Below are 27,928 nucleotides of genomic sequence, written 5' to 3'. Positions count from 1 at the left end.
GCCACCCCCCATGGGGACCGAGCAATACCACAGTGCTGCTTCAGCTCCCAGTGGGGCTACAGGGATATGGCCTCTGAGCTTTTCCAGGATGCAGAGGGGGTGGGCCGGTAGGAGGCGCGGCAGACACCCCGTTCCTGGGGAAAGCAGGCATGTGGCCCCATGCACCTCCAGGGCCTCCGCACAGCACCAGCATGGCCAACAGAGGGCGCCCCTGCCCATCACCACCTGAGAACCGGGCTGCCAGGCCCTCCCTGGGTGGGAGCGGCCACCGTGAACTCAGCCAAGTGGCCTGAGCCCGAGGAAAGCCCCTGATGTCTGTAGGCCTGAGAACACCTGCCAGACCTGCACAGCCGGGGTCCCCCTCGAGACAGGAGCTGCTCATACCAGCAGGTGGCACTTGGGGCCTTCGGATCGAGGAGTTGGTGTGTGGGGTCAGAAAGAATGCAGAACGATGGGAGATACCTACCAAGGGTAATCCACAGGGGCCAGCCCTGTGCCCTAGTCTGCAAGGACCCTCCTCCCCTCTGTGGTTGGCCCTCCTACAAACACAAAGAGCGAGAGAGCCTCCCCTCCCCCGCCCCCACCTGGCCGGGGTGTGTCTCCCTTGAGTGGCCAGAGAAACTACAGTGCCCCTGGGACACAGATACCCCCGACCATCCTGAACCCCTCATACAGACGCACAGACCCATCCTGCCTCCCCAGCCCCTGCTCCGGGTGTCAGCTGGCCGCCACCACTGGATGCACCTGCTGGGACCCAGACCCACTGTGTGCATACCATTTCCTGTCCCCACTCGCACTGGGGAATCTGTCCCTGACAGCTGCGGTGTTCCCCAAACCCTACCCCCCCAGTTGTTCCTGGTCCCTCACTCCCTGTATGCACCCCATGGGACCTGCATGAACACCTCTTAGCCGAAGAGACACAGATATTCCACGCAGATACCCAAGCGCCCCCTTCAGGCCAGGCGCCAGCTGCTCAGATCAGGGGTGAGGCCCAGCTTGGCCAGCCCGGGCGCCCGGGGCCTGCTTGGGAGGTGGGAAGCGGGAGACCTCAGCCGAGCTCCCTGGCTGCAGACCACCTGCCTACCGCATGACCTCAGCCAGGCCACATCGCTTCCCCATCACCAAATGCCCGCTGCAAATCCAACTTTCCCAACTGCCCGCTCTTCTCCAGGCCTGCAGAGCCAGGCCCTCCCGCGCACGTGGTCAGGGCACGATGTGGCCCGTGCCGTCACTCTCCTGACTTATGTCCTGGCAGCCCCACTTCCTACCCTCTTCGAGGGGCTTGCAGAATGGCCCCTATGCTGGCACCACCCCCCTACAAATTACGGTCCACTGACCTCTGCCCCACCTGCCTCCCCATGACCTCGCCCCCGTAATCCCAGGCTCTGAGGGCTAACCTCCCAAACTCCTCTGGAGGATCCTGGCACCAGATCCTGGGACCAAGCCAGAAACACACACCAGCCACCCAGACTGGGACAGCAACGCCCAGGGGCTGGGGACAAGGAGAGCAGCAGGGCCTACAAGGGGCTTGGGGCAAATCCTTGCTGGCCTCGGTCCCACATTCTGTGTAATAGGAGCAAGTCCTGCTCTGCCTACCTGGTCCCCAAGTTCACGGGAACCCGAGAAGCCTAGACAGCCCCCCACATGGGGAAACGCCGCCGTGAGTGGTCCACGGCCTCCCTGGGGGGCCAGGCCTTGACAAATGAGGACTTCCCCCAGCACACAGACATTAAAAACCCTTTAATCTTGGGCTTCTTTAAATAAAATCGAAACATTGCAGCTTTCCCATTGCGGCTATAAGGCAGACGTCAGCGTGGGGGGCAGGCAAGGGATCAGGGGTGCTGTAGCGCTCCTAGCTCCAGAGGGTGGTGGGTGCCTGGACAGGGTGAAAGAGGCGGCTCAGAGGCTCCACAGCTCTGGCCTATACCACAGGCTTGGGGGGGGGGGGGCGGGCATAGGCAGGCGGCCACCTTGTCCTGAGCAAATACACACACGAGCAAGCAGCAAGCCCAGCCCCAGGGCCTTGACCGTGTCCCCAGCCAGCCAGGGAGCTAAGATCCCCTGCCCCGCTCACCCCTGCCTCACCATTGGTGCTCCGGGCCAGTTTCTGCTTCTCCCCAGGCCTTGCCAGCTGGAAGGCAAGTGACTAGGCAGGAGCAGACCGCGTGGCAGGTGTCCCAGTAGCCTGGCGAGCCCGGCAGGGAGCCGCTCAGGCAAAGCCCAGAAGACCCCTCCCCGGCCCCAGCCCACAGAGCGAGGCAGCCCCTCGGCGCAGGAAAGGAAAAGTCATCAGCAGGGCACGTGCTGAGGACGACCCCAGGAGGAGGGCAGACAACTGAGGTCTTGTAGGCCCAGAGAGGGTGGGGTCCTACCCATAGTCACAGAGCGCAGTCCTATGAGCACCCAGGGGTGCGGTCAAGCAAGGGCAAGGTGCAGAGGGCACCCAGGCAGGATCCTGCTCCCTGCTCTGCTCCCTGCTCAGTAGCTGGCCCCAACCAGGACGGGAAGCTCACCACCACCACGGGAGACCCTGTGCCATCTGACCGGCGCTGGCCCCAGGCCCTGTGCCCACCCCAGGGGAGCCCCGTGCCCTCTGGCCAGTCGGCCTGGGCCCTGATTGCCCAGACTCCACCCTGGGCCTGCCCCCCCCCCCCCGCCCCCGGCCACAAGGATCTGCCTCGAAATGCTGTCCTGACCCTTTAAGCTCCTTACCAGGCTGGAATCAGGCCCCAGCCCTGCACCCAAGACTGCTCTGGCCTCACCCCTGCAGCTCGCTCAAACTCCAGGCAGGCTCCAGTGCTCAGGCTGGCTTTAGCGGGTCCCTCTGGTCCAAGCACTCTCCCAACCTGAGCCCACGGAAGCCTGGCTTCATCTGCAGGGCAGGGGGTATGTGTGTGAGGGTGGCAAACCCATCCCCCATTCCCCCCCAGCCCACGTGCTGAGGGCCCTGGCCTCCCACTTTCCTCATCACCTCCACCCTGAGGGCAGAGCTGGGTCAGGGCATCTGTGTCCCCCCACCGGCCGGTGTCCGGCATGGCGTGGGGGAGAGGGGCGCCGATAACTGGCTGGGGGAGGGAGGGCCTGAGTGTGGGGAGGGGGCTGGGCTGAGCTGGGCTGGCGGCAGGCCACTCCAGCTGGGAGACGGTCCAGCCCAGCCAGCCCGTTCTGCACTCTCTGTCCCTGGCGGGCAGGGACGGGAGGGCAACTGCCCCCAGGGTGAGGTCGGCGGGCAGGGCTCGGTGGTCACTGGTCCTTGACGACGTCACTGAGCCCGCTCTCGGCCCTGAGCAGCTGGCTGCTGGCCTCGTTGTAGGCGACCCAGTGCCGCAGGTCTTCGGGCAGCTCAGGGGGCTCCACCTGCAGGGGGAGATGGGGAGATTCCCACTGGCCACACAGCCAATGTGGACGAGAGGGGTGCAAGGGGGGCGCCCAGCCAGGGTGCTGCCTTCGCACCTCTGGGCCTCTGCTCACACTGTTCCCTCCTCCTCCTCCTCCAGGCGCCCCTCCCTGAGGCCCTCAGTGCCTGCACCTCCCCCACCCTCCTTCACCAGGCCCATCTCCCCAACAGGGCACACCTGAGCCCTCTGTGTGTCCCCAGACCCCAGGCAAGAGCCTCTGAGGCCACTGGCTGGACAGGTGACAGGAGAGGGGAGGCCCAGAGGGCTTCAGGAGTCTGGAGCGGGGGAATGGGGGGCGGAGGGGAACTGTCGGAGCACCTCTGCTGGGAGAGTGCTGGATGGGGGCTTGCCCAGAGCCCCTCCTTCTCGAGCGCATCCAGGGCAGCCGGACCCGCAGCTCCAGGCCTGACTACTGCGTCCGCACCCCTGCCCATGGCCACACCAGCACCTGGCTGCGCATGCAGCCACCATGTTGTGATGGGGCGGCAGGCAAGATGCGGGGTCAGGCCTGAGAGGTCAGAGGATTTGCAGATGGGCTGTGGTCGCTCCCGGGGGCAAGGGGAGAAGCAGGGGCAGAAGGGCTCAGAGCCGAAGCCCTGGCCTTCCCTGCAGACAGGGGAGCTCTGCTCAGTGGCCAGGCCAGGCTTTTGGGAGCGCTCTCCGCCCAGCCAGCTGTAGAGACCAGCTATAATGACTCGGCGGGGGCCAGCTCTCGCCCCAAGGCCGCCCTGGTTTCAGCATGTAGGACCCCTGGGCACTAGACTCAGACGGCCCTGCACTAAACCCGAGACTCTGTCAAGGGCTCTTCCTGACTCAGGGGCCGGGCCAGGCCCCCCGGGCCCCTCTGCGCCACACCCTGGCCCTCGCACCAGTGGCTGGGTGTCCTCAGGGAACACCTGCTAAGCTGTGCTGCCGACTCTCTCCGGAGCCCCTTCCAGCCACACCGGCCGCCTGGCACCCTCCTTTAGTTCCAGCTCGCAGTCCTTCGACTGAAAGCCTCCCTGACCCGGGACTGCCCATGCCGGCCTCCTAACGTGAAGGGACACGTGGAACATCTCTGTCCCTACGGCGTGGGGGACACCCAGGACCTTTGGGGGTGTTCAGAGACAGAGACAGAAAACCAGGGAGCTGTGCCCATGGCCCATGATGCAGCCTTGGGCGGTTCCCATTGCCCGAGCCTCAGTTTCCCCACCTCTGATTTGGGGGAAGGCCGGCCTCTCACAATTACGGTGACCCTGTGTCCCTCCTTGCTCAGGAAGCACCTGTCCAAAGCCAGACAGGGCTGCGCCCTGGTTTAGGGCACCTCGGGGATGGGGGCCCCGGCTTTGGCATGCAGGCTCCAGGCAAGTTTGTGGGAACCCGCCTCGGGCTGGAGCCTGCCCTGGAAACCATCACCGTGTGGTGCCCCAGCTTGTCCCCAAGGCCCCTGTTGCCACGCTGCGGTAGCGGGCTGTGCTGGAAGGAGCAGGCCCCAGGGAGGGTCCTTCGGCCCCATGCAGGCACTGAGGTACTCTCTCCAACCGGCAAAGGTAGAAAAGCTTGCAGCCCTTGGGGGCTCAATCCCCCCACCCCAAACCCAGGGGACGGTGACTCAACCCATTAGCTCCAAGCTGTGTTAAAAGGGCAGGGGGAGGGGTGGGGTGTCCTTAGGTTCTTGGGAATTCCCAGTAACCTCCTCTCACTGACACCATCCCTCACGTTCAGAACCAAGGACCGGAGAAGGTGGCTCCACACTCCAAGCCACACAGCAGCACCGGGACTCAGACTCCTGGGAGAGATCGGGTCTAGGGTTCCCTGTACTGGGAAAGGTGGAGGGTACAGCATGGCGTCTGGAGGGGCAAGGTTAAGCCATGGCAGGAGGGACGCATGCTAAGAACCCGCATGAGGAGTTGATTCAGGGGCCCTGGGTGCTCCCGGGAAAAACGGGCATCAGTGAAGGGAGGCCCTGGATCCAGACGAAAGGGCTGGAGTGGTACTCAGAGGTACCACTCAGAGGGACAGGGGCACCCCCAAGGAGGCACAGACAGCTGGCCTTCCCTAGGAGAGGGGACAGCGACAAGGAGCCCTGAGGGCCCTGCGGGGGCGTGCACTCGGGGCCAAGGGGTGGGGTGGGGGGAGAGGTGCTCACCCGGCGCTTGCACAGGTGCTGCACGACTCGCTCCGGAGAGGTGCCCAGCACGTGCTGGCGGGAGCGCAGCAGCGCGCACACGAAGCCATCGCGCAGGCTGACGAAGCGCGCCTCCAGGTAAAAGGCGCGGTCATCCCAGCCCAGCAGGCGGGTGCGCACCTCGAAGGGCTCGAACAGGCGCAGCGAGCGGCGATAGCGCGCACACGAGGCGGCCAGAACGGCGCGGGCCCCGAGCGCGCGCAGCGCCCCCAGCACCCCGCAGCGGGCCAGGTGCGCGGCGCGCGCCACGTCGGCCTCGCGCAAATAGCGCGCGTTGTTCATGTGCAGCAGCAGGTCCAGGTCTGAGGGCAGCACGCGGCCCGCGTAGCGCTGCTCGGCCAGCAGGTCGCGGACGCGCGGCTGCAGCAGGCGCGCGCGCAGCACGGCGCACGGCACACGCACCAGGTACCAACCGTCCAGCAGCGCGAAGTAGGCGAGCGCCACGACCAGCGATGCCACGAGCAGCCCCAGCATCGCGGCTGCGGGCGCAGGACACGGGGTGCGGCGGCGGCCACGGCGCTGGTGTCGGCGGCGCCGGTGGCCGCGCCCCGCCTGCCCGCTCGCCGGGAGCGCCGCGCCGCCGGAGCGAACCACCCCGCGAGGCCGGCTGGGGAGGGACGCGCCGGAGGCCGCCGGTGCCGCAGGCCAGGGCCCCGCCCCTCCGTGCGGGCGCCACCCCCCCCCCCCCCGCGCCTTCAGTGGTCCGTCCCCCCCCACGTCCGCCCGCGGCCCGCCCCGCTTTCGCTTTCGCCTTGCGCCGCGCCACAGCGCCATCTGGCGGTCGCGCTCCGCGCTGCAGGCGCAGAAGCATCGGGGCTGGTCCGCCGCGTCCCCCCCCCCCCCCCTCCTCTTTGGGAGCCCGAGCCCCTCCTGCGTCTCCGCGGCCCTTGAAGACACCACCTGGCCCGGGAGATTCGGCCAGTGATCTGAGCAGAGTCAGAGGCTCCAGCACTTCCTGGCCCAGCTGGCAGGGCTTTGCAAGAGAAATGGACGCAGCCATCCCCAGCGGCACTGCTTCAAGACTCCACGGGAAATGGACCCTCCAATGCTCCAAACCATCCAGGGGCACCCCACGTCGGCAGGGCGACCGCCCCAGTGCCTTGGCGGGGGATTCAGGGTGCATCACGGCCCGGCCCCGGGAGCTTTTTCAGTCCCAGTTTGTAACCTCATTACCCCCACCCCCAGGTCCTGGTAATCTCAAACTCATTCCCAAGCATTCCCATCCTTGGCCCTTTTAGAAAGGGAGCACACAACGGCAGGGGTGGAGGGAGCGGAGTCACCAATGTAAAGGACTCAGGGTGTCACCGGCACGTGGGATGCAGACCCAGCAGCCTGTCCCTTCTCTGCAGTATGTTCTTTGCATCTCTGGCTTTGCTTCTGGGCCAGTAGTTGGGCAGAACGGGATCTGGGTTTCCCTGGGTCCTTGGATCTGCTTGGATGCTCCCAGGGACAGGAAGTTCATTCTCTATCAGGGCCGGCCCCGCTGCCCTAGGAACCCCTGGAGGTAAGAAGAGCCTTCCGCCCCACGCTGCTGACACTTGTCCCCGTCATGCTGGCCCTGTCCCTGAGGTGGGGCAGCTTCTCAGGATGACAGTGTGCTTTGAGCCCCCTCGGCAGCCTGGTCACTCAGCTTGTCTCATCTCACAGGGGAGGGGCTGCCTCTACAGGCCTGTTCTGGAGACGTTAGGCAAGGTTGGTAAATGATAACATGGGGTGGGGAGCTCACAAGAGCCCTGCCCCCATCCTCCTCACAGCCGGGGCTCCCCCTGCCCAGCTTCCGTTTGAGCTTCTGCCATGCACGCTGGCCCCCGACCAGACACACTGCACGTGCTGTGCCCTCTGCCAGGGACTCCCCCCTCCCATCTTTCCCCTCCCTGGCCCCCAGACCGTTGAGATTCTCAGAGCCCTGGTCTCACCGTGCTCTTACACAGGTTCGATTATGTAAGCAGGGAGTCCCGTCTCTTTGCTGGACCCCGAGGCCAGGAGGCCAGGCAGGGCCTTATCTGCCTCTCTGATGGCCCAAACCCAGGGCCAGCACGACCGATGCCCAGCCAGGCGCTCCAGACTCGCGAAGGCTGCAGGAACCAATTCCTTCTTGGTTCCTAGCTGCCCACCGTCCGGCTGCCTCAGTCCCCCACAGCAGGCACGGGGCACCCGGGGGTGGTCATTGGCAGATGACGAGGGGTCCCGCTCGGGTCAGGGACTCTTGGGCATGGCTCTGCGTGGAGTATGTGAGCCCGAGCAGCCGTGCGGGGTGGTGGGGCTTCAGCGGGGTACTCCTGGGTCCCCTTGAGTCCTCAAGAATTGTCCTGTCTGGGTAGCACCAGGCGTCGCCCACAGAGGCAGCCCCACGGCCTAAGTTCTACTGGCTGCCGCCCGGGTTCAGGGCTCCGGGGGAGAGGAGGAGCGCGGGCTCATGGCGCCAGCCAGCGGAACAGGAGCAGCGGTGCCAGCAGCTGGAGGGCCACCCTCCTCCCCTGGGCCCCTTTCAGCCACACTCCCAGGCCTGCCCCATCCCAGGCCCGCCGCTCCCCGAGCTCCCGGCCCCACCTGTCCGGGTGGAAGGCTCGCATGCCTGGTGATTGTCACATTGCCTATGAGGCAGTAGCCTGCGGGCCGGGCAAAGCAGGGCTTGAGAGGGCCCAGACCCATTTGTCTGTGGTTCCAGCCGGGGGCCAGCCCCTAGCCTCCTGGAATCTCAGGTCCATAAAAAGGGATGGATGGCTATAGCTGACGGTGGCTCTGCTGCACCTCTGGGGAGGGAACCCCCATGCCTTGGTTTCCCCAGATGCACTCAGGGGAACACTCGCCTCTTGCTCCCTGCGGGGTCGCCCACCTTCTCTGTGCACGCGCCTGGGCTGGGGGCAGGCGGGCTCCACAGTGAGGCGGGCTGTGTGTCCACAGGCCCCTGCTGACGCTCAGGCAGCCGGCCGCCTCGTGGGCTCAGTTTGTGGGGCTACACCGAGCCGGGCCTGGCTCAGAAGGCCCACTCACCGGGAGCCACCCCTGCCCCCATAGCCTTTGTGGAGTGGGCCGACGGGGTCCCAGCTCTGTGCCCTACTGCTAAGGGGACTTGGGCAGGGGTGCTGAGCCTCTCGGACCGGTGAGTGGCACCAGGCCCCAAGGCCCCACCCCACCCCTGCTCACCCCAGCCGGGGACCTAGGGCTCCTTCCTGTCTAGTTTGCCTCCTTCTTGCTGCAGCCGTGTCCCCGTGCATGGGCTCAGGAGAGGAAGGAGAGAAGCCCCAAAGAGGTAGGTGGACCCCCGCTGCAGGGAAGAGTCTGGGGGCAGGGAGAGATGGGGGGCACGGAGAGACAGGCAAAGAGGGAGGAGGGGCATGACAAAGATGGGGCCCCAGAGGCAGAGGAAGGTTAAACTCTTTGCCTGACCCCCCACTTTCCTGCCTCCAGAGTGTCTGACATGTCGCCCCTCAGGCAGCTGCCCTGCCCCACTCCTGCAGCCCTCCCCACTGCACCCCACACCCAGACAGGGAGGAGTGGCACTTAGCAGAGCAGGGCCCAGACTGCTGACCAACACTGCGACCTGACTGCCCAGTCATGGGTCACTTGGGCAGGGCACTCTTTATAAACACCTGAGTGGTTGTGGATGCAGACCTCACCAACCTGGGCTGGGGCGGCGGGACATCGATCCCAGCCCTGGAGGGGCCGGACAGACAGGCCCCGGGGACAGACCGTCTGGCTGAGCCAGAGTCCCCAGGGGGAGGACAGCATCAGATGGCCTCCAGCCCAGGGGATGCCGCTTGGGGTGAAGGCGCATGCAGGGGAGGGTGGTGAGGAGCCCGCTGTGTGGCCTTGGGTCCGTTCCTTCGCTTCTCTGTGCCTTGGTTTTTTCCCTGTACAGCCTGGCCTCGCTGGGTGGTAGTGAGGCATCGATGAACGATTGCATGGAGGCCCGTGGGAGAGCACTGGGCCTGTGGCGAAGGGTATGCTCCCCCCTGTTGTCACCTATTATGACAGATGCAAAAGGCTCAGACTGTCCCCAACACGGAAACTGCTCAGGAAATGGCATCTTAAAAACGAACGCAGTCCGTCTGTCTGGAGGAGCACCTCAGCCACCAGATGGAACCGTGAGGCTCTCTACTTCTTGCTCTGGAAAGGTCCATGGTTAGACAGCAGTTTGCGGGGGAGCGTGTGTGTGGGGACCCAGGTGTGCACGTTGGCAGTGTGCACCTGCGTGCTCTTGCATGGGAGACATCCGGAGACAGCAACAGACGCCAGCCGCGGGTGCGGGGATCTGAGTCCCGCTCTCTCTTCTTCTTGCCTTTCTGTAGTTCTAGAGACGAGATGGTGAGGGGAGAGGAGGACTAGGGTCCCATCCAGACCCGGCCTTGGGCCAGCTGCTGAGGGGCCCTGGGCCAGTGGGCTGCTCCTGCAGGTGGCCCCCTCCAGTCCCCACCCCGAGAGGAGGAGCCCCCCTCGGCCCTCCATCCTGGAGGACCTCCACCCCAGTGTGCTGTCTGTCGGGAGGGGCTCCTGTCCCTCCTTCCGTTGTGGAGTGATGGGGGGGCAAGGCTGGCCCCCTCAGGCTCTCAGCTTGAAGCTGCATGAACTTGGGGACGGCTCAGGAGGTCAGAGGAGGCCCTGGTTCCGGGACATGGAGACCCCAGCTAGGCCCTCCACATCACAGGATCTTCCTGCCCTCTCCCCTCACCCTGGCCCAAATATTTCAAACCCAGGAGCCCAGGACAGGATATGGGGGTTTGGGGCACTGCCTCACCGCGCTGAGCCTCAGCCCCAGAGAGGAGGACCCCTGCCCAAGGTTGTGGCTGATGTGTGGGCCACTGTGGGCTTCCGCCCTGCTCAGTGGACTGTGGCCCATCCCTCTGGACTTCCCGGCCCCACCAGGGTCTTCCTGGCTGCACCAGCCTTTGTGACCCTCTCTTTGTGCTTTGTTCTTCTTCGAGATTCTCCTGCTAACATGCTGCATGTTTCTGTACCTGTCCTGTTCACCTAACCCCATTGTCCTGTAAGCTCCGTGACCTGGGGTGGCTCTAGGGATCAAGAGAGGTCGGGGAGAATCCATCCAAGCCCAAGCAACTGGTTTCTGGTGTACCTGGAACAGTCCCTGGAACATAGTAGGTGCTCCGTAACTGTTTACCAGGCAGATGTCCCCGGTGTCCTCTATGGTCACCTGGGCAGGGTCGATGAGACTGGGCCCCACAATTTCGGGGCACAAAGTACCACCACAAGCCCAGTCCTGAGTGCCCACCAGCCCTCAATCTTCTATTGACCCAAGCTCCAGCCCGGGCCAGACCCTGATGGGCCTACATTCTGCCCAGGGCCCCCCAGTTCTGGGGTGCCTTCCCAGGAAACAAAGGCCCAGCCCTGAACCCTGGACCCGGGACCAGAGTCGAGCCAGGTCTGTGTGCTGAGTGTGGCTTGGGCCCCAGAGGGGCCTCGTGGGAGAGGCCGGAGCACAGGGTTGCTCCCCTGGGCCGGGCGCCCGGGCTGGGAAGGGAGCGCGGAGAAAGCACTCAAGATGGGGAGCTCGCCCCTTTCGTTCATTCCGATGCCTCAGGAGGGAGGCTCTGGGTCTCTGGCCCCAACTTGCTGGTCAGTGTGACCCTGCCCCGCCCCCAGCCCAGAGCTCCAGAGCCCGGTTCTAATCCTGCCTCATCTACCGCTTGGTACCCGTCCTGGAAGCACCATCCCTTGCAGGTTCCTGCCCTGGCCCCCACGCTCACTTGCTTCCCCCCTCCCCCGCCCCGCTCACCCCCTCCCCCCACAGGCTGCCCTTCCCTCAGCCCAGGGCCCTGAGGGGCAGGGAGGCAGGCTGTGTTTTCCAAGAGGCTTTCCAGGAATTAAAAAGGCAAGGTGTGGGCCCCAGGCACACAAGTACTCTGAAAGGAGCCCCAAGATGTGTGATGGGGGCTTCCGAGAGCGGGGAGGGACAGGTGGTCAGGCCGGTCAGCTGGGGACCCTTCTGCATAGTTTGAATTTTTCACTGTGGGTGTGGAGAGCTTATAACAGACAAAATAAAAAATTCAAGAAGGAGACAGAGGGGCTCTCCTCAAGCGAAAGGGGAGGACAGGGAGGGGACACTGTGGGGACTTCACAGAGTAACAGCCCCTCCCACCCAGAAGCTTCTGCATCCTGTGACGCCTCAGTCCTAACAGCAGAGAGGGGTCACAGGGAGGCTCAGAGAAGTTGAAAGACATGAGTGAGCCCCACAGCAAGAGCTGGGGGTCCCCAGGGATGCTGCCCACCTTCCCTTCCAGGGGTCGGGCCTTTGCTCCTGCCCAGGCCGGAGCTCCACCCCCTCAACGTGGCCGCAGCCCACGGACGCGGGGCTGGGCGGCACCCAGCACGGCCTGGACCCCAACCCTGACCTCCACCCAGGGGCTCGCAAGAACAGAGCTCTTTGCCGCTAGATCAGGGGACTTTATTAAGGGCCTCCTGTGTGCTGGGGTTTGTGCCCCAGGACTCCCATGGCCATGGGGAGCTGGACCCCCCTCCACACCTCATCTCTGGGGCCCGTGGGACCTCACACTCCCAGCTGGTAATTCTCCTCAGCCTCTGTGGGGCCCTCCTGAGTGCCCGTTGCGGGGGACACCATGGGTGGGACGTGGCTCGGCTGATGGAGGGGGTGGGGCAGGGAAGGCTTCCTGGAGGAAGAGATGCTTGAGCAAGGCTTAAGGAGTAGGCTGCGATGTGGGGGCTGGAGGGACCGTGTGCAGGTTGGGTTCTATTGATCTGGAACAGTGCCACATCGGTAGAACCCAGCCCGCTGAGCAGGAGCAGTGGGGCAGGGCTCCTGGAGGGAGCCAGAGAAGGCCAGGAAGGGCAGAGCGGCATGGGCCCTCCTGAGTTAGGGTCTAGGAGGGGCCTCAACTGGGCCAGGTGTGTGTGAAGAGTGCTCCGGGGCTCCTGGGCACTGATGTCCAGTATGGGACACAGTGGGGTCCTCTCGGATGCTACAGCCGGCTAGGGCCCCAGAGCAGCAGGCCACCGAGAGCAGTGAGCAGTGCCAGGGTGCCAGCAGCTGGCTGCAGAGCATGGGCCCCGTTGGCGTTGCACAGGTCAGTGGAGCAACACGTGATGTTCTTCCCGCCCACGTAGTAGTTCTGCGAGTCGTCCGCACAGTGCGAGCTGCAGCCCTTGCTAATGACGGTCACGATGCCAACAGCACCTGGGGGTGGGGGCCGCTCAGCTAGGGCGGGTCCTGGATACTCACCCACCTGGCCTTGTCCCCACTCCCATGGCCGTCTTCCTGTCCCCACTCTAACAAACACTGTAGAGTCAGCCTGGGTGACTACCTCAAGACTGCCAGCTGTGTCAAGACAAGCGCCTGGGTTCATCTGTATTGACATGCCCAAGGCAGCCAGACCTTCTGCTGGGCACTAAAAATGCCTAATGAATGGGTGAGTGCAGGGAGGGGTGAGTGAGTGATGGGTGGGTGGATGGATGGATGGGTGGATGAGTGATGGAGGGGGAATGGATGGATGGATAGATGGGTGGATGAGTGATGGAGGGGGGATGGATGGATGAGTGATGGAGGGGGGATGGATGGATGGATGGATGGGTGGATGAGTGATGGAGGGGGGATGGATGGATGAGTGATGGAGGGGGGATGGATGGATGGATGGATGGGTGGATGAGTGATGGAGGGGGGATGGATGGATGGATAGATGGGTGGATGAGTGATGGAGGGGGGATGGATGGGTGAGTGATGGAGGGGGGATGGATGGATGGATGGATGGATGGGTGAGTGATGGATGGATGGGTGGATGAGTGATGGAGGGGGAATGGATGGATAAACAGACAAGGGATGGGTGGGGGGATGAATGGACGGGAAGCTGAGCACCTGTATCTGTGGGCGGCGAGATGAACGAGTGGGGAGGTGGACAGAAGTTTCTTTGAGTCCCTAGCAGGGGGGTGGGGAGGTGCAGGGAGTCAAAGGGAATGGCAAGAGGCAGGGCAGAGCCCCACCCAGCCCTGGGGGAATCTGGCAAGGTCACGGGAGGCGTGTGGGATGGCGGGGCCACTTGCGGGGATGGCGGGGCCACTCACGGATGCGCTCAGTCCAGCAGTAGGTCTCGGAGCCGGTGCAGTTCCGCACGTGCAGGCAGTCATGGTTGCTCGCCTGGGCCTTGCAGGAGTAGCACTGCAGGGCTGTGCCTGGGGGTAGGGGGTGCTCAGAGTGGGGAAGCAGCCTCCTTTTGTCATCTGTCACGGCTTCCAGGCTGCTGGGAGCGTGCAAGAGTACAAGAGCCCACTGCAAACTGGGACCCTCCGCCCCCAGGGAGGGCACTCTGGTCACCAAAGTCCACCAGGAACACTTCTCTGCCCACCTGCTTCCATGGCGCCTGGAACCGTTAGTGCCCCAGCCTACCCCTATGTTCAATGCCCGTGGTCTGAGAGGGGAGGGAGGGACGCACCCCAGGATGGGAACTAGCCCCCCTCCCCACTAGGCAGGCGGCCCAGCTGGGCACTGGGCAGGTGAGGGCAGGGTGGACAGGACCCTTCCCAGAATTGCTCCTGCCACCAGGCATCAAGGCCATTCCAACCAATAGCCTGTGCCAACCCAATCCAGCCTCCCGGCCCTTCCCAGGCCTCCCCAGTGCTGGGAGACCCTATGTGGGGCCCTGGCCAAGCACTGCTCTGTCCCTGGGGTAGTGGCCCCAGCTGGCATGACAAGGTCCCTTCCGGTTAGAACAACAACGGGATGGGGTCAAATCACCCAAGCGCAGGCGGGCCCTGTGCTGCCGTCCCCCACTCGGTCAGCACACGCACTGCTGACCCCCAGCAGCCCTGGGGGCCGTGGTCATGCTCCCCACTTTCCAGAAGAGGAAGCTGAGGCTCTAAGACATTTAGTAATTACCCAGGACAGGAAGAGACCAAGCTGGGCCCGGAGCGCAGACCAGAGCAGCGAGGCCCGCACCTTTTCCACAGGACCACGGCCTGCGTGTCTGCTGTCCTTGCTGCCCACAGGGGACCCCAGGGCTGGGTCTGAGCAGAGGCCCCAGGTGCTCGCAGGACACCCCCAGGCTCCCCCCTTTTATTCTGCCCTTGAGCCTCCGTGGCACTCCTTACCTCGAGGCTCTTTGCCCCTGTGCTTCCCCCAGCCCTGCAGCTTCCCGGGGCATCCCTCCAAGGGCCAGACCCTGCACCACGGTGGCAAAGGAGAGCCCGCCCTGCCCTGCATGCCTCTGGGTGAGTCACTACTGCACCCTGGCTACACTCAGAGCTGCCCCAGAGGGGGACACCGGCAAGGACCAAGGCCCCTTCTTCCTGCCGCTGCCTCCCTTACCTTCCACCTGACCTCCCTCCCCCCGTCCCCCCACCTCCACCTCCTCTCTCTGTCCTTCTGGGTGGGTCCCCTCTCTGAGTGCCCCTCTGGTCTCCCCTGATTGTCCCCCCCCCCACCAGCCCTGTTCCCGTGGCCTGGCCCCATCGTGGCAGAGGTCTCACCTGGCCGCAGGGCCAAACTGACGGCCAGCAGGGTGAGGAGGACGGCCTTCATGGTCACCGGCGGGCGGCAGTGGGCTGGACTCCGGGTGGCTTTATACTGCTTGGGCTGGCAAGGGGGAGGCTCCACCGCCCCCTGTCAACATGGACAGGTTCCCCGGGCCAGCAGGTACTCCAGGGTGGGTAGATCCCAGTCTAGGGCCGCCCTGCCAGGCTGCTCCCCGCCACTCCCTTTGTCTTTCCGTCTGTTTCCGGAAGGCAGGGCCTGCCCAGGCGAGGGGCCACCCTCCCCACTCTCGGCCGCTTCTCGGCCACCCCAGGGTGAGGCGCCGGGCTGAGCCTCTGCCCACCTCCCAGCGAGCAGTGAGGCCAGATAAGGGTGAGTGGGAGGGCCAAGGTTGAGGGCCAGCCCCCTTGAGCCCTTCTCTGCTCCCAGGGCTCCTGCTTCCCCAGGGGCAACAGGCCTTGAATGGCTGCATAGGAGAGGTGCCTCGGTGGGGGGAGGGGGGAGACCATCCTGGGAAGGGCCGTGGAGGCTGGACGGGGGTAGACTTAACCCTTTGACCTTCCTTAATCCCCACACACCATGGAGCTTTAGCTGCAAGGGAGTCTGGGAAGCAGAGCAGTAGCAGCGTCTGGAGGAGGAGGTGGAGGGGTCGGCACCAGGCTGGACGTCATCTATGCCCACTCTCCACTCCGTTTGTGTCCTGGGATCCCATAAGGATCCCAAAGGGCTTCCACTGGCGGGAGCTGGAGACCTGAGGCCAGGGGTGCAGGGGCCGGCCTCCTCCCTTCGCACCGGCCCTGGCCAGCCTGTGGTAACCGTTCCCTCCCCTCACCCTCCAAGCCCAGGAGCCCAGTGGCTGCTCTGGCCTGGTTCCCCATTGTCCCTCTAAACGTGACCCTCCCTGTGTAAACAGTCTCCCCATGACCCCTTGGAGTGTCCAGCCGGGTGCTGGCAGGTACAGGCCACACCTACTGCCTGCTGACCCTGTGTGTCTGGGGAGGTGACAGGCCCCTCCCAGGGGAGGGGAGAGCACTTTTCACTTCCCGATACTCACCTGGCCCTGGGATGGCATCTCTGACCTCACCCCCCTGAGTTTGCCCCGGGGACAGGGCAGGGCCCAGGACATGTTGCCGGCAGGGCCCTCGCTGGGGAATGGGCTCCATCTCCCAGCTCTCCTGGGCAGTGGGGGGAGCACAAGGACTTCCTTGGTGGGGGGCAGCTTCCGCCCTCACACCCTGAGTCCTGGGTCAAGATAACACGGTGATGTGGGGCAGGGGTGAGACCCAGAGCTCCCTGGGATTTGCAGCACCTTGGGTCATTCCTGCATGGCCCCCTGGCACCCACCAGTTCCGGCCCTTTCCTGTGGAGGCGTCTCTCCTTCGGCAGATGAAGAGCCTGGGGCCCAGAGAGGACAGGACCTTGCTCAAGGTCACGTGGGGGGTGATGAGTGTGGCGGCTCCACCAGCTGCCTTTCTGGTCTCCTCTGCCCTCTCAGAACTTTCTCCCTAAACACCCCCACTCCAGCCCAGAGGCCCATCAGCTCGGGTACCTCATGTGCTAAACCGTGACATCACCGTTTCCGTGTATGGCTGTCTGTCTGTCCACCCACCCTCAGCTCACTGGGACTGGGGGTGCCCTGGCCTGGAGCCCTTCTTATCTGCCTTTTTATTCAAGGCACCCGGCACCGAGCACCAGCCCGGAACATTCATTCCTCAAATATTGACAGCTGCATAAATGTTTGTTAATCTGATTCGATATGAGGTGATGGAGGCCGTGGCTCTCAAGCAGGGGGGCTTCCGGGCCCCAGGGAACGTTTGGCAATGACTGAGGACACTGTCAGTTGTCCCGACGGGGTGGGGGAGCTACTGCCTTCCAGCGGGTGCGGGCCAAGACTGCGGCTCAGCACCCTGCATGGGACGCCCCCACGACAGACACACCCAGCCTGAGGTGCTCAGAGCCACGGGGTCGAGGCTGCTGTCCCACCGAGGACGATGGCAGAGAATTAGGCCAAACAGGATTGCCTTGGGTCTAAGGAGACCCCGAGCTCTGCCTTGCTGGGCTAGGAGTTTGCTTGGGACCCGCCACTGCTTCCTTCCTTCCAATTGCTCGCTTTGGGGACCGGAAGGTCTATGGGGCGCCTGTCTAGTCGCTGTATTCTGGAAGCCCACGACCTGTCTGGTCTCACGGACTTGCAGCTGGGAGGACCCTCGCCTCTCCCAGACCTGATGTGCATGGTATTAGACGGGCCTTCGGACTTGACTTGTAGGACTCAGTGCCGGAACGAGTTAAGACTTCAGGCTGTTGGGGTGGAATGAGTGTACATTGCATGTGAGAAGGACATGAATTGTGGGGGGCCGGGGCAAAAACGCTATGGTCTGAATTGTGTCCCTCCCCAAATTCCTGTGGTGCAGCCCCAGCCCCAGTGTGATGTCTTTGGAGGTGGGGCCGTTGAGAGGTGATCAGGTTCAGATGAGGTCATGAGGGCGGGGCCCCCATGATGGGGTTTGTGGCCTGATAAGATCAGACACCAGAGCTCCCCCCACCAGGTAAAGACACGGCGAGGAGGGGCCGGCTGCAGGCCAGGAAGTGGGTCCTCGCCAGAACCCGACCCTGCCGGCAGCACGGCCTCGGACTTCCCTCCAGAGCTGTGAGAAACCAATGCGTTGTTTCTACCACGCGGTCTGCAGTCATTTGTTCGAGCGGCCCGGGTTGACTGAGTGAAGGCCTAAAACCCACAGCTCAAATATTGAAGCCCATGGCCACGACGCCCTAGACGCGGTTAACAACCCCCTCCCTCTGGCACAGGCTGACCTCTGACCTCAGTCCAAAATTAAGCCCTCACTAGGGTCACAGTCTGAGCCCTAATGCCGGTCCCCCAGAGGACCTGCCCCTGGTCACTGACTGCGTCCTGTCTCATCGCCCATGTTTTGGGCACACCCTGTATACAGCCCCTTGGCCTAGACCGAGCCTGGATCCCCTGGCTGTCCCAACTTTCTGGCAAGGTCTGTCACTAAGGGGCCTGAGCTCCTGCAGTCCCTCCCTGTGGTGGACAGGGTCAGGGTGTGGCTTTGATATGGCTCACCCTTAGCCCCCTTCCTCTCCTCTGCTCTGCCGTCACCTTCTGGGGATCCAGATTTTCCTGTTTTTTCTCGCCTCTCCACCTACCTGCCCAACCCGTTGGGTTCCCTGGAGATCCTGCCCGCTCACGTTTCCCTTCTCGCCAGGACAGAAAGCCAGGGCTGATGGGACCAGCAGCAGGGCCAGGCCCCGAGAGGAGGCAGGATCGTCAGGCCCACCTTGTGCAGGGTCCTTGCCAACAGACCAGACCTCCCAGGGCTGCCATGTGAATGGACACCAGTTTTGGATGAATCTTATATTTTAGGCAGAATTAATTTTGAAAATAAAGATGGTAGGTTAGTTACAAAACCATAAGTGATGTCACCTTCCACTTCTGCAGACCTTTTCCTCTAGAAAAATACATCGGTAAAATCGACAGGGTCATCCACACGCTGCCAGACCACTGACAACCGGGGAAAGCACATGCCTGGCCTCCATTTTGGGTTCTTGAAATTCAGGCATCTTGCAAGCTCCGTGCGTGCGTGCATGTGGGTAGTGGGGGCACTGAGTCCCATGACAGGCCCTGGGACCTGCTTCTCACCCCCGGTCCACCATGGCCAAGCTCCCACGGCCCACCGCCAGCCTGGGAGCCCATCCGCCTCTAATTCTGTGAAGGGCCTTGCACCCCAGAGGAGGGGTCTCTTCCTGGTTCTCACAAAGGTGAACCATCAGGGGCTCTGCCCCAAATGCATCCCCCCCTCCTGTCCCTGGCCTTCTGTCCCACCCCCTGCTGGTTCCTTCCTCCTCAGGTGCCTCTCAGAGGTATTCCTCATCTCTACCCCCTCACCTCCCTCCTGGAGTGAGGTCAGGGAGCCCAGGAGACCCGGCCCACTCAGGCAGCACTGCCCCTCTGCCAGAGGGTGTGGAGTTCACAAGCACCCTCAGCCTGGAGCCAGAGCCCCCCTCTTTGCTGTGAGAGACCTGTCACCCCAAGGCCCTCCCCGGGGACTGGCTGGTGATGTTTTCCGACCTGAGGCCTCCAGGACCTGGGTGAGTGGTTCTGCTGCACCTGGTCCTGCCTCCAAGTGGAGGCCTGTGGGCTGAGGGACAACATGCCCAGAAGGGGCTCCTGTGGTGGGCCTGGAGGGGGCAGCAGGGGCCAGATGTGATGCAGCCTGCTGGGGACCTTTCTGTGGAGCCCACTGGGACGCCAGGGGTGGGGCGGTGGGTGATCTGCTCGGACTGACACTCTCAAGGCCATTCTGGCTGTGAACAGGGATAGGGAGGCTGTCGTGAGCAGGTGTGGTCTGGGGACTCGGTCCTGGGCATGGGGGGTGATGGGGCAGGGGGTCCTCAGTGGCAGCTCCCAGGAGACACCGGTTCTTCCTGACCCTTTCTTCTCTGCTGGCATGGGCTCAGTCCTGGAGACGAGGCCCAAGGGTCCCAGAGTGATGATGGGAGGATCTGAGCGAACCCCATGCATCTTGGGGGTCAAACCCCAGGCCCCTGCCAGCCCCATGCCGGTTTTGGGAGGTGCATGTGAGCCCAAGTCCATGAGGTGGCAGCAGAGTGTCACTTACAGGGATGGAGCCAGCCTTGCTGGGGGGGGGGGGGCCACCTGGCTGCCTCAGGAAACCCTGCTCAGTCCCTCTTGAGTCATACTCGGTGCCCCCAGTTTTCTCCTCTGTCAAACACATATGCTTCTAGCCCCCCAAATTCCTGACCCACAGAACCACGTGCAACAAGATGGTTAGTTTCAAGCCACTGAGTTTGGGGGTGCTTCATCATGCAGCAGTAGAGGGCTGCCTGGGGGGGCAAAAACAGAAGCAAGGGGGCCAGGGCGGCTCGGGCCAGGGAGAGAGCAGCTGTGGGCATGAGGAGGTCAGATGGGGCGTGGATGGGGGGGCAGAGCTGGGCAGAGCTCCTGGTAAAGCCTCCTGCAAAGCCCCTGTTGCCACCTGAGGTCACGTATCCCGAGGGCGTGCAGGTGTAAGGCACAGCGTGAGTTAAGCGTGACTGAATTTTTGGCCCGAGTGAGTGCAAGGATGACAGTGCCACTTGCTGAGATGGGGGTGTGCAGACGGGGTAAGGCTCAGGCCTTACCGGAGCTCAGGCCTAGAAATCCTGGGCATGAGGTGCTGCCCACGGAGATGCTGGGAGCGTTTCTCAAGAGGGGTCCTGGCAGGACCTGCGGGTGCTGGCACTGCCCAGAGAGGAGATCACCCAGGGAGTGGGTGTGGCTAGAGACAGCAAGCCCGGAGTGCGCCCAGCGGGTCAGGAACCTGGGGCCGGGGCGGTGGAGGGAGGGCCTGGGGCAGTAGCATCCTGGGAGCCCCGGAAGAAAGTGAACGGAGTGGGAGGGAGCTATGGAAGTCTGTCTTAGTGCCGCGCGGCTGTGTAACAAATAACTAGACACTTGTACGCTGAAAGTAACACACACGGGGTCAGCAGCGCGGGTTCCTCCTGAGGCTGCAGGAAAGAATGCACATTCCTCGGCTTGCAGCCTCCAACCCCAGTCTCGGTCACGTTTCCTTTTGCCCTCTGCTCCCGTGGTCACGTCGCCTTCCCTGACTGTCCCTCCTCCCTCCCTCTTACTAGACCCGGTGATTACACTGTCCCCCATCCCACCCGATAATCAGGATGACTTCTCCATCTCAAGAATCTTAACTTAATCACATCTGCAAAGCCCCTGTTGCCACCTGAGGTCACATATCCCTAGGTTCTGGGGATGGGGGTGTGGGCGTGGGGGGGCACTCCTCAGCCACCACGGCTGCACTCTGGTCTCCGAAGACCCCCATCCGTCCCGCATGCAAACCACATTCACCCCATCCCAAGGTCCCAGCGGTCTCAACTCATGACCGCATCAGGTCCCGCGCAAGCCTCAGCAGCCCTGAAGCCTCACACGCCAACATCCAAACCCCGCACATCAGGTGTGGATGAGGTGCCAGCTAAGTAAGCGGCCCAGTGGGAAGAAAGCCCCGCGGGCCATTGGCTTTCACTAAGGGGAGGGGTCCCTTCACGGCGCTCCTGCCAACCCTGGCCCGGACTGCAAGAGCCCCGAGTCCTTCAGCACACGGCTCCGCTCACACGAGACCTGCGACTGCCGGGCGGGTGCGCCCCGCCGGCAGGTGCACTGGGAGGTGCCCCGCCACCCCCGCGCCGCGGCGCCCGGCTGCCCGCAAGGCCACCGAGAGGCCGAGTCAGTCCTCCGGGCTGCCTAGAGCGTCCAGGAAGTGGCCGGGGGAAGGCGGCCAGGAGCGGACCGGCGGCGGGGAGAGGGGCGGCACTTCCGGCGGCGGCGGCGGCGGCGGCGGCGGCCGCGGTCCGCAGGTGAGTGGGGGCTGGGCCAGGGGACGGGCGTCGCACCGTGTGTGCTCCCCGGGCGGAGGCTCCTTCCGTCCCGGGCTCGCCGCCGCCGGGCTTGGCTGCGCCGCCGCTCGCAGATCCTCGGGGCCCCGCCGGCGGAGAGGGTCGGTCACGGGGTCCCCGCCCCGGGACCTGCCGGACGGGGACTTGCACGGTTTTCCTTTTTTCCTTTCCGGTGTTGCGTTTGCCCCGGGCCGAGCTTCTGCCCCCAGACAGCTTCTGCCCCCCGGGGCCCGGGAAGCAAACGTTCTCAAAACACGCGGCTCGAAAGCCCGCCTCGTCTCCGGGCACCGGGGTTCTTGCAAAGGCCCCGCACCTGCCCTGTGGGCGGAACCGGGCCTTCGCGGGCCTGCTGACGCCCCTCCCCGGACGCCCCCGCCCCGGCGTCCTCCCCTCCCAGCGGGCCGCGCCCCCCGGGACCCACCCCCACCCCCGCCCCCGCCCCGGCGCCCCTCCTCTCTGCGCGCCTGCCCGTCCGCATTCCTTGCCCCTAGAGTCTTCTCCGTGTCTGCCTCAATCTCCAGATCACTTGTTTTCTTTTGTATTTCTCCTTCATGGCCCCCTGCACGCTACTGCTGCTCCGCTTTCTTCTCCTAAATCCTTCAGGCTCTCTTCTCAGGCCCGGGCTTCCCCTCGAAGGGAAAGGGAGCCAGTGTGAAGGGGTGCGCCCTCCTTTCCCTCCTGCCCCATCTCTGTCCCCTCATGGCCTCCCCCCACCGTGTTTGTCTGTCCCTCGGCGCTGGGGGTAAGATGTGTACCTGTGTTCATGTGGCCTCAGTCCCAGTGCTTACATTGAATTCACAAGGCTAGAAACCCCCTTCATTCTCTTGCTGTGTGAGTTGACCTTTTGGTGCTTAAGAAATTGTTTCAGAGTATCAGGATATCTGAATTTCACTTTTAAGAGAAGTTTGTCTCGCAGACGGTACCACAGTGTTTTCAGCTACTGAACGTCATCCTACACACCTTGCAGACACCTGCATGTCAGGGAGAGGAAACATCCAGAACCCTCCTTTTCAGGGGCAGAGCCTGCAGGAGGCCTTTTCCGGCAGTTCCCCCTCCCTCCTCCTTCCCCCCTCTCCCTCCCTGCCTCCTCCTCCTCCTCTTCCTCTGCCTCCTCACTGCTGCGCCTGGAGTTTGTCCCTCATCTGCTTGCTGCGGTGCTTTCTGAGGGAGGGTCTGCTTTAGGGCGCGTGGTGGCCCTTACTTCCCTCTGCTCCCCGTAGGGCCAAGCAGTAGCTCTTACACCGTCGTGCCCTGTGAGTAGGATGAAGATAGGCTCCCTAAAGGAGCAGCGCGCTCAGCTAGCAGACCAGGAGGCGGACTGGGGCGGGGTGGGGGGGGGGGGAGGACGTGTCCCAAGCTGGCTGGTGAGAGGCCTAGAGTCAGTCTTCGGAGCGCTTGCTACATTTGAATAAATGTCATTTTGCTCGAGTTGTGGTCTCAAAGGGCTACATTTTTATGCTCCACGTATGAGTAGTCGTGTGGCCTAAGCATCCACACACCGTGGGAAGACACAGCCAAAATAAGGGTTTGGGTGGGAGGCGGGTGGGGGGAGTCGCTCAAAGCCCACCTGTGCGTACTGCATGGCTTTCGTTGTGGGACGGGATGACTGGCAGCGAGCTGGCTGTAGCTGCCGCCCAGGCCATCTGCCGTCTCTCCCTGGTGGGAGGGGGCGAGGTGCGGGCGGCCAAGTCATGAAGGAAGCGAGGGGACACCGGCTGTGAGGGAGAAGACAGGACCGTCCCAGCAAACACTGCACTGAGTAGACCAGCAGGGCCGGTCACTTCAGGGCAACAGCCCTTGACTCCTCACAGGCCAGAGGATGTTGGTGTCTTAGCAGGCGAAGCGTGGCGGGAATGTGATTCCTGAGGGATCCAGCAAGGGTGCCTCTGCTCTGCCCCACGAGTCTGCTCAGCGGTGCAGGGAGGGGGCGGGGTGTGTGGGAAAGGGTTAGGAGAGGATGGAGTTGTGTAGCCTGAAGGTGCTGTGATGACCGAGAGGTCGCTGGAAAGGGCCCACGTGCCCAGCTGGGCGGCCTCCCTGACGCTGCGCCACTCAGGCCAGCTCCCAGTGTTGGTCGCCCTACAGCACTGTGGTTTCTGCTGCAGCTTCTCTGCACGCCTGAGGTGGTGAGGGCGTGCTTCCAGGTGGCCCAGGCCCACAGTCCGTGACATTCTTTCTCCCCCTGTTCTGCTTTCCAGTTCCTAAAGCACGGTGTGAGACAGCACCGTGAGCCTGGAGAGGCGTCCCCAGCACAGACAGTACAGCCTCGATTAACCACAAGCCAGCTCCCAGGACCCCTCTACTCTGTGGTCCATGTTTGAAGGGAGGAGTGGCCACCGTCCCCCTCAGAGAAGGCCAGAGGTTCCAACAATGTGGACACATCCAGGGACTGTGTGACACTAGTCATCGCTCCTGCAGAGAGGCCGGGAGGCGGCAATATCACTAGCACGAACGGGGGATCAAAGGAGGAACTGTGGCTCCTGGTGGTTCGGGATCAGTGGAACGGGACAGGCAAGTGAGGGAGCGGAGGAAAGGGGGAGGAGAGGCAAGGAGTCTGCCAGGACCCCCCCACGTGTGTCTGCCCCAGCCCCTGGGGACAAGCCCCCCCGCCCATGGCCTCCAAGCAGGCTGCCGGGCGGAGCCCAGGGGAGAAGCGCAAGAGGGTGGTGCTGACCTTGAAGGAGAAGATCGACATCTGCACGCGCCTGGAGAAGGGGGAGAGCAGGAAGGTGCTGATGCAGGAGTACAACGTGGGCATGTCCACCCTGTACGACATCAAGGCCCACAAGGCGCAGCTGCTCCGCTTCTTCGCCAACTCGGACTCCAATAAGGCCCTGGAGCAGCGACGCACCCTGCACACGCCCAAGCTCGAGCACCTGGACCGCGTCCTGTACGAGTGGTTCCTGGGGAAGCGGGCCGAGGGCGTGCCCGTCTCAGGCCCCATGCTCATCGAGAAGGCCAAGGACTTCTATGAACAGATGCAGTTAACAGAGCCCTGCGTGTTTTCTGGCGGGTGGCTCTGGCGTTTTAAGGCCAGACACGGCATTAAGAAGCTGGATGCGTCCAGCGAGAAACAGGTGGCCGACCACCGAGCAGCGGAGCAGTTCTGTGGGTTTTTCCGGAGCCTCACGGCCGAGCACGGCCTGTCCCCCGAGCAGGTTTACAACGCTGACGAGACCGGCCTCTTCTGGCGGCGCCTGCCAGATCCCAGCCTGGAAGGTGGGCCTGTGCCTGGCATGAAGCAGAGCAAGGACAGGCTGACCGTCCTCATGTGCGCCAACGCCACCGGCTCCCACAAGATCAAGCCCTTGGTGATCGGGAAAGGCGGCGGCGCACGGGCCTTTGGGGGCATTCAGCACCTGCCCGTCGCCTACAAGGCCCAGGGTAACGCGTGGGTGGACAAGGAGATTTTTTCTGACTGGTTCCATCATATCTTCGTTCCGTCGGTGAAGGAGCACTTCCGAGCGGCGGGTCTGCCCGAGGACGGCAAAGCCATTCTGCTGCTCGACAACGCCCGCGCCCGCCCGCGGGAGTCCGAGTTGGCCTCCGGGAACATCTTCACTATCTTCCTGCCCGCCAGCGTCACCTCGTTGATTCAGCCCATGGACCAGGGCATCCGGAGAGATTTCATGAGGCACTTCATCAGCCCCCCCGTCCCGCTGCAGGCCTGCCACCCCCGCTACAGCATGAACGACGCCGTCTTCAACGTAGCCTGCGCCTGGAGCGCTGTGCCCGGCGACGTCTTCAGCCGGGCATGGAGGAAGCTGTGGCCCGCGGTCACGTTCGGCGAGGGCTCGTCTTCCGAGGAAGAGCCGGAGCGCCTCCGGGCGAAGCCTCACCATCAGACTTTCGCGCACATTCTGGAGCTGGGGAGAGAGGCCCCAGCCCACCCTGGCAGCCGGCTTCCCCAGGGCGCGGCCGCTGAGAGGGGCGGGCCGGGATGTGCGGGCAGGGAGGCCCCGGCCCTGGCTGCGGGGAACCCGGAGCAGGCCGAGAAGGACGGCGATGAGGCGGCCTGGGAGCAGGCTGCCTTGTCCTTTGACGCCGTGATCCGCTTCGCCGAGGGCCAGCCGTGCTTCACAGAGCAGGAAGTGGGGCAGCTGCGCGCCCTACGCTCCGTGTTCACGAGACAGAGGCAGGTGAAGCGGCGGCGTGTGGCCCTCAGAGCCGTGGTCAAACTCGAGGCCTCCCAGGAGGCCTCCCCTCCGCCTTGCTCCTCCACGGTGGGCGAGCACTGACGTCAGCGCGGCCCTCGCTTGCGGGCCAGGGCTGGTCCAGGAGGTCGGGGCACCCGGTGTGGGCTCTCGGCCCTCGGGACGGCCCATCCCCGTGCGTCCGGTTCATCACGGGCTTACCGTGTTTTCTGTCCTGCCACGTGAATGTGAGCAGCCGCTCCGGAAGGGTCCCCCACACCTGAAGCCAACTGGAGTGTCCCATGGCCAGAAGCCAGGACCCTGCCAGGCAGATTCTGGCCTCGTGTTCACCGGCTGTGTGTGTGGGTGGAGAAGTCTGTCCATCCAGGAGGAGGAAAACCGGCTGTCGGGCCATCAGATGGCAGTACCTGTGGCCACCTGCCGGGGCTAGCATTTCCCCGGCCTACCCCGCCCTCCCCTCGGGGCTCGGTCTGTGGCGTGGCGGCAGTCCCTGTGTCAGGTGGGCGCCCCTGCTTGAGGCTTTATATGTGGTGGGTCATCGTTTGAGCCACGAACTCACTCAGCTGCGCCAGCCTCCTGAAAGTTCCTCCCTGTTGCCAGGAGGTCTCACCCCTTGGGCTGGGACCTAGCATGTGGGGGCCGCACACGGAGTTGGCACAAGCAGGACTGTCTGCCCGGGCCTCTTGTTGCCCCGAGGGGGGCCATGGTGCACTGTGGGCATGTTTAGTGCCCTGGTCCCTAGTCCACTCTGTAGTGTGATGCCTCATGTTCCGCAGGAGTTCGCACTCACGCCTGCATGTTACCGGATTTTCCTGAGGCGTTCAGAATTGAATCTTAGGCGCGCACGCACAGCGCGTAAAACAGGCTGTCTACATTTCCAGACGTGTTTGAATTTCTGTGTTCGGCTGTTCACGCCGCAGTACCCCGCGCGGGGACAGGCCGGCCGCACGGCTTGCTTGTGGGAAGACTTGGTGGCGCCTCCAATGGCTCCCGCCGCCTGTAGCTGTGACTGGCCCGGAGCCATGCCTGGCGGCGGCCAGAAACACCACATGCACCCTCCTTGGCGCACGTTGGGGGCTGCGACATTGTATTTTCTTTCACCGCTGCGCCCTCGGGTTCCGGCCTGGCCGCCCAGCCGGCCGGTAGATTTTGTTCCCCTGCCTGCTGGGGCGCCCACCCACAGTCAAGGGGATGCAGCGCGTGCTTCATGGCCTGTCCTCTGCCGTGTGTGCGTCTTCCCAAGCACGAGGCGACGGTCGTTGCCACGGTGCCACCCTGTGGACGTGCGTGCTTCCTGCTCCACATGCGCGTGTGAAGATCGGGAACCAAGCGAGGCCGTTGTCAGAGTGTCGCTGTGGAGTCTTTGGGCTGGGCTGCCGTCGCGCCCTTTCCTCCCTGCGCCTGGGTGACATCTGTGCACCTGTGCGGACTCGTGTGGCCCCGTGCTGTTGAATTGCAGCTGCTTGTGGTGTCACGGGACGTGAGGTGTCGGGAGTCCCCGGTGTGCCTGCCCTCACAGCGGTCGTGGCGGTCCGGAGAGGCAGACAGACACCGAGCGGACACCGAGCAGCTGTCCCCGGCAACCTAGCGTGCTTCTCGAGCAGCAGGACTCTGCTGGCTGCGTGCGGCCGGGGGAGGGGCAGGACACGTGGGGCTCCTGGGTCCTCCGTGGAGGCTTTGTCCCGTCAGACCTTAGACCCCAGGCCATGGATTCGCGACCTGCCCCCGTTCTGGCCGATTTGTGGCCAATCAATAAATGCTTGTCACCGGACGGCCTGAGGGGTGTCTGTCCTCAGGGCGCTCCTTCCACAGGCAGCCAGAGCACGGTGCCAGCTTGAACCCTCCTGCTGCTCGGGAGGCCCTGGGGCAGAGCAGGGTCTGCCCCCCCCCCCCCCCCCCGTGTGACGGGTCTCCCCCGGAGGCCTCGGGTGGAGCGAGGTGCCCGGGGCTGCAGCCAGCTGTGGGGCCCCACGAGGGTGCTGGCAGAGGCCCAGGGCCCAGCGAGGCCGTCTGCTGAGCTGTGTGGCCCGGCTGCAGGTGTACGCCTCCACCCCGTCCCGCCACGCCACACTCCTGCGCTCCTGCCCGAGACCTCTGCACCCACCTGTCCCCCGAGAGCCCCTCCCAGCCACTTCGCTCGGCTCTTCCTGCCCGGTGCCTCGGGCTCAGGTGGTCAGAATGCTTTCGCCTCAGAATTCTTTTTCCCAAGTAGTTCTGGGTGGAGCCCAACTAGGCTGGCTGTGAAAGCGGAGCCGGGTGGGACCAATCCCCCCTTCCTTCCTCTCCGGTCACCTCGGAGGCACCTTCAGGAGGCCTGGATTGCACGTCTGCCATGAGCACTTGGCCC

At 63.9% G+C, this 27,928-nt stretch overlaps 3 protein-coding genes across 5 annotated transcripts; 1 reads left to right on the top strand and 2 right to left on the bottom strand.

Annotated features, from left to right (window-relative positions):
• Nucleotides 1–1,741: 1,741 nt before the first annotated feature.
• On the bottom strand, nt 1,742–6,097 carry THEM6 (thioesterase superfamily member 6). Of its 2 annotated transcripts, XR_003313402.4 has the most exons (3): nt 5,527–6,097; nt 2,713–3,357; nt 1,742–1,876 (listed from the first exon to the last, which is right to left on the bottom strand). XR_003313402.4 is itself a non-coding variant. In XM_026489313.4 (2 exons), the coding sequence occupies exons 1-2, from the start codon at nt 6,037–6,039 to the stop codon at nt 3,244–3,246; spliced, it is 627 nt and encodes a 208-aa protein (XP_026345098.1). In that variant the 5' UTR covers nt 6,040–6,097; the 3' UTR covers nt 2,665–3,243. The 2 variants fall into 2 exon arrangements, 1 of the variants encoding a protein (XP_026345098.1); XM_026489313.4 differs by lacking the exon at nt 1,742–1,876 and having other exon boundaries at nt 2,665–3,357.
• Nucleotides 6,098–11,829: 5,732 nt separating this feature from the next.
• On the bottom strand, nt 11,830–15,226 carry PSCA (prostate stem cell antigen). The gene is made up of 3 exons (XM_026489337.3): nt 14,998–15,226; nt 13,597–13,704; nt 11,830–12,715 (listed from the first exon to the last, which is right to left on the bottom strand). Exons 1-3 carry the CDS (start codon nt 15,047–15,049, stop codon nt 12,501–12,503), a joined length of 375 nt encoding a protein of 124 aa, XP_026345122.1. The 5' UTR covers nt 15,050–15,226; the 3' UTR covers nt 11,830–12,500.
• A 6,111-nt stretch (nt 15,227–21,337) lies between these two features.
• On the top strand, nt 21,338–27,474 carry JRK (Jrk helix-turn-helix protein). 2 transcript variants are annotated; one of them, XM_026489338.4, is made up of 2 exons: nt 21,338–21,388; nt 23,626–27,474. In XM_026489338.4, the coding sequence occupies exon 2, from the start codon at nt 24,040–24,042 to the stop codon at nt 25,663–25,665; it is 1,626 nt and encodes a 541-aa protein (XP_026345123.1). In that variant the 5' UTR covers nt 21,338–21,388; nt 23,626–24,039; the 3' UTR covers nt 25,666–27,474. The 2 variants fall into 2 exon arrangements, with proteins under 2 accessions (XP_026345123.1, XP_057163963.1); XM_057307980.1 differs by lacking the exon at nt 21,338–21,388 and adding an exon at nt 21,400–21,528.
• Nucleotides 27,475–27,928: the final 454 nt, after the last annotated feature.

The sequence above is a fragment of the Ursus arctos genome, unplaced genomic scaffold, assembly GCF_023065955.2.
Source record: "Ursus arctos isolate Adak ecotype North America unplaced genomic scaffold, UrsArc2.0 scaffold_6, whole genome shotgun sequence".
NCBI lineage: Eukaryota > Metazoa > Chordata > Mammalia > Carnivora > Ursidae > Ursus > Ursus arctos.
This window is presented reverse-complemented; position numbering and strand designations above follow the sequence as displayed.

What these genes read in the sequence shown, in the direction of transcription:
- THEM6 (XM_026489313.4), bottom strand. Translation starts at nt 6,039, where the DNA reads ATGCTGGGGCTGCTCGTGGCATCGCTGGTCGTGGCGCTCGCCTACTTC. An exon ending in AGCACCTGTGCAAGCGCCGG is followed by an intron (nt 3,358 to 5,526) that starts GTGAGCACCTCT and finishes CTCCCCCTGCAG; the next exon opens with GTGGAGCCCCCTGAGCTGCC.
- PSCA (XM_026489337.3), bottom strand. Translation starts at nt 15,049, where the DNA reads ATGAAGGCCGTCCTCCTCACCCTGCTGGCCGTCAGTTTGGCCCTGCGG. An exon ending in CAGTTTGGCCCTGCGGCCAG is followed by an intron (nt 13,705 to 14,997) that starts GTGAGACCTCTG and finishes CCCTACCCCCAG; the next exon opens with GCACAGCCCTGCAGTGCTAC. An exon ending in CTGCTGGACTGAGCGCATCC is followed by an intron (nt 12,716 to 13,596) that starts GTGAGTGGCCCC and finishes CCCCACCCCCAG; the next exon opens with GTGCTGTTGGCATCGTGACC.
- JRK (XM_026489338.4), top strand. Translation starts at nt 24,040, where the DNA reads ATGGCCTCCAAGCAGGCTGCCGGGCGGAGCCCAGGGGAGAAGCGCAAG.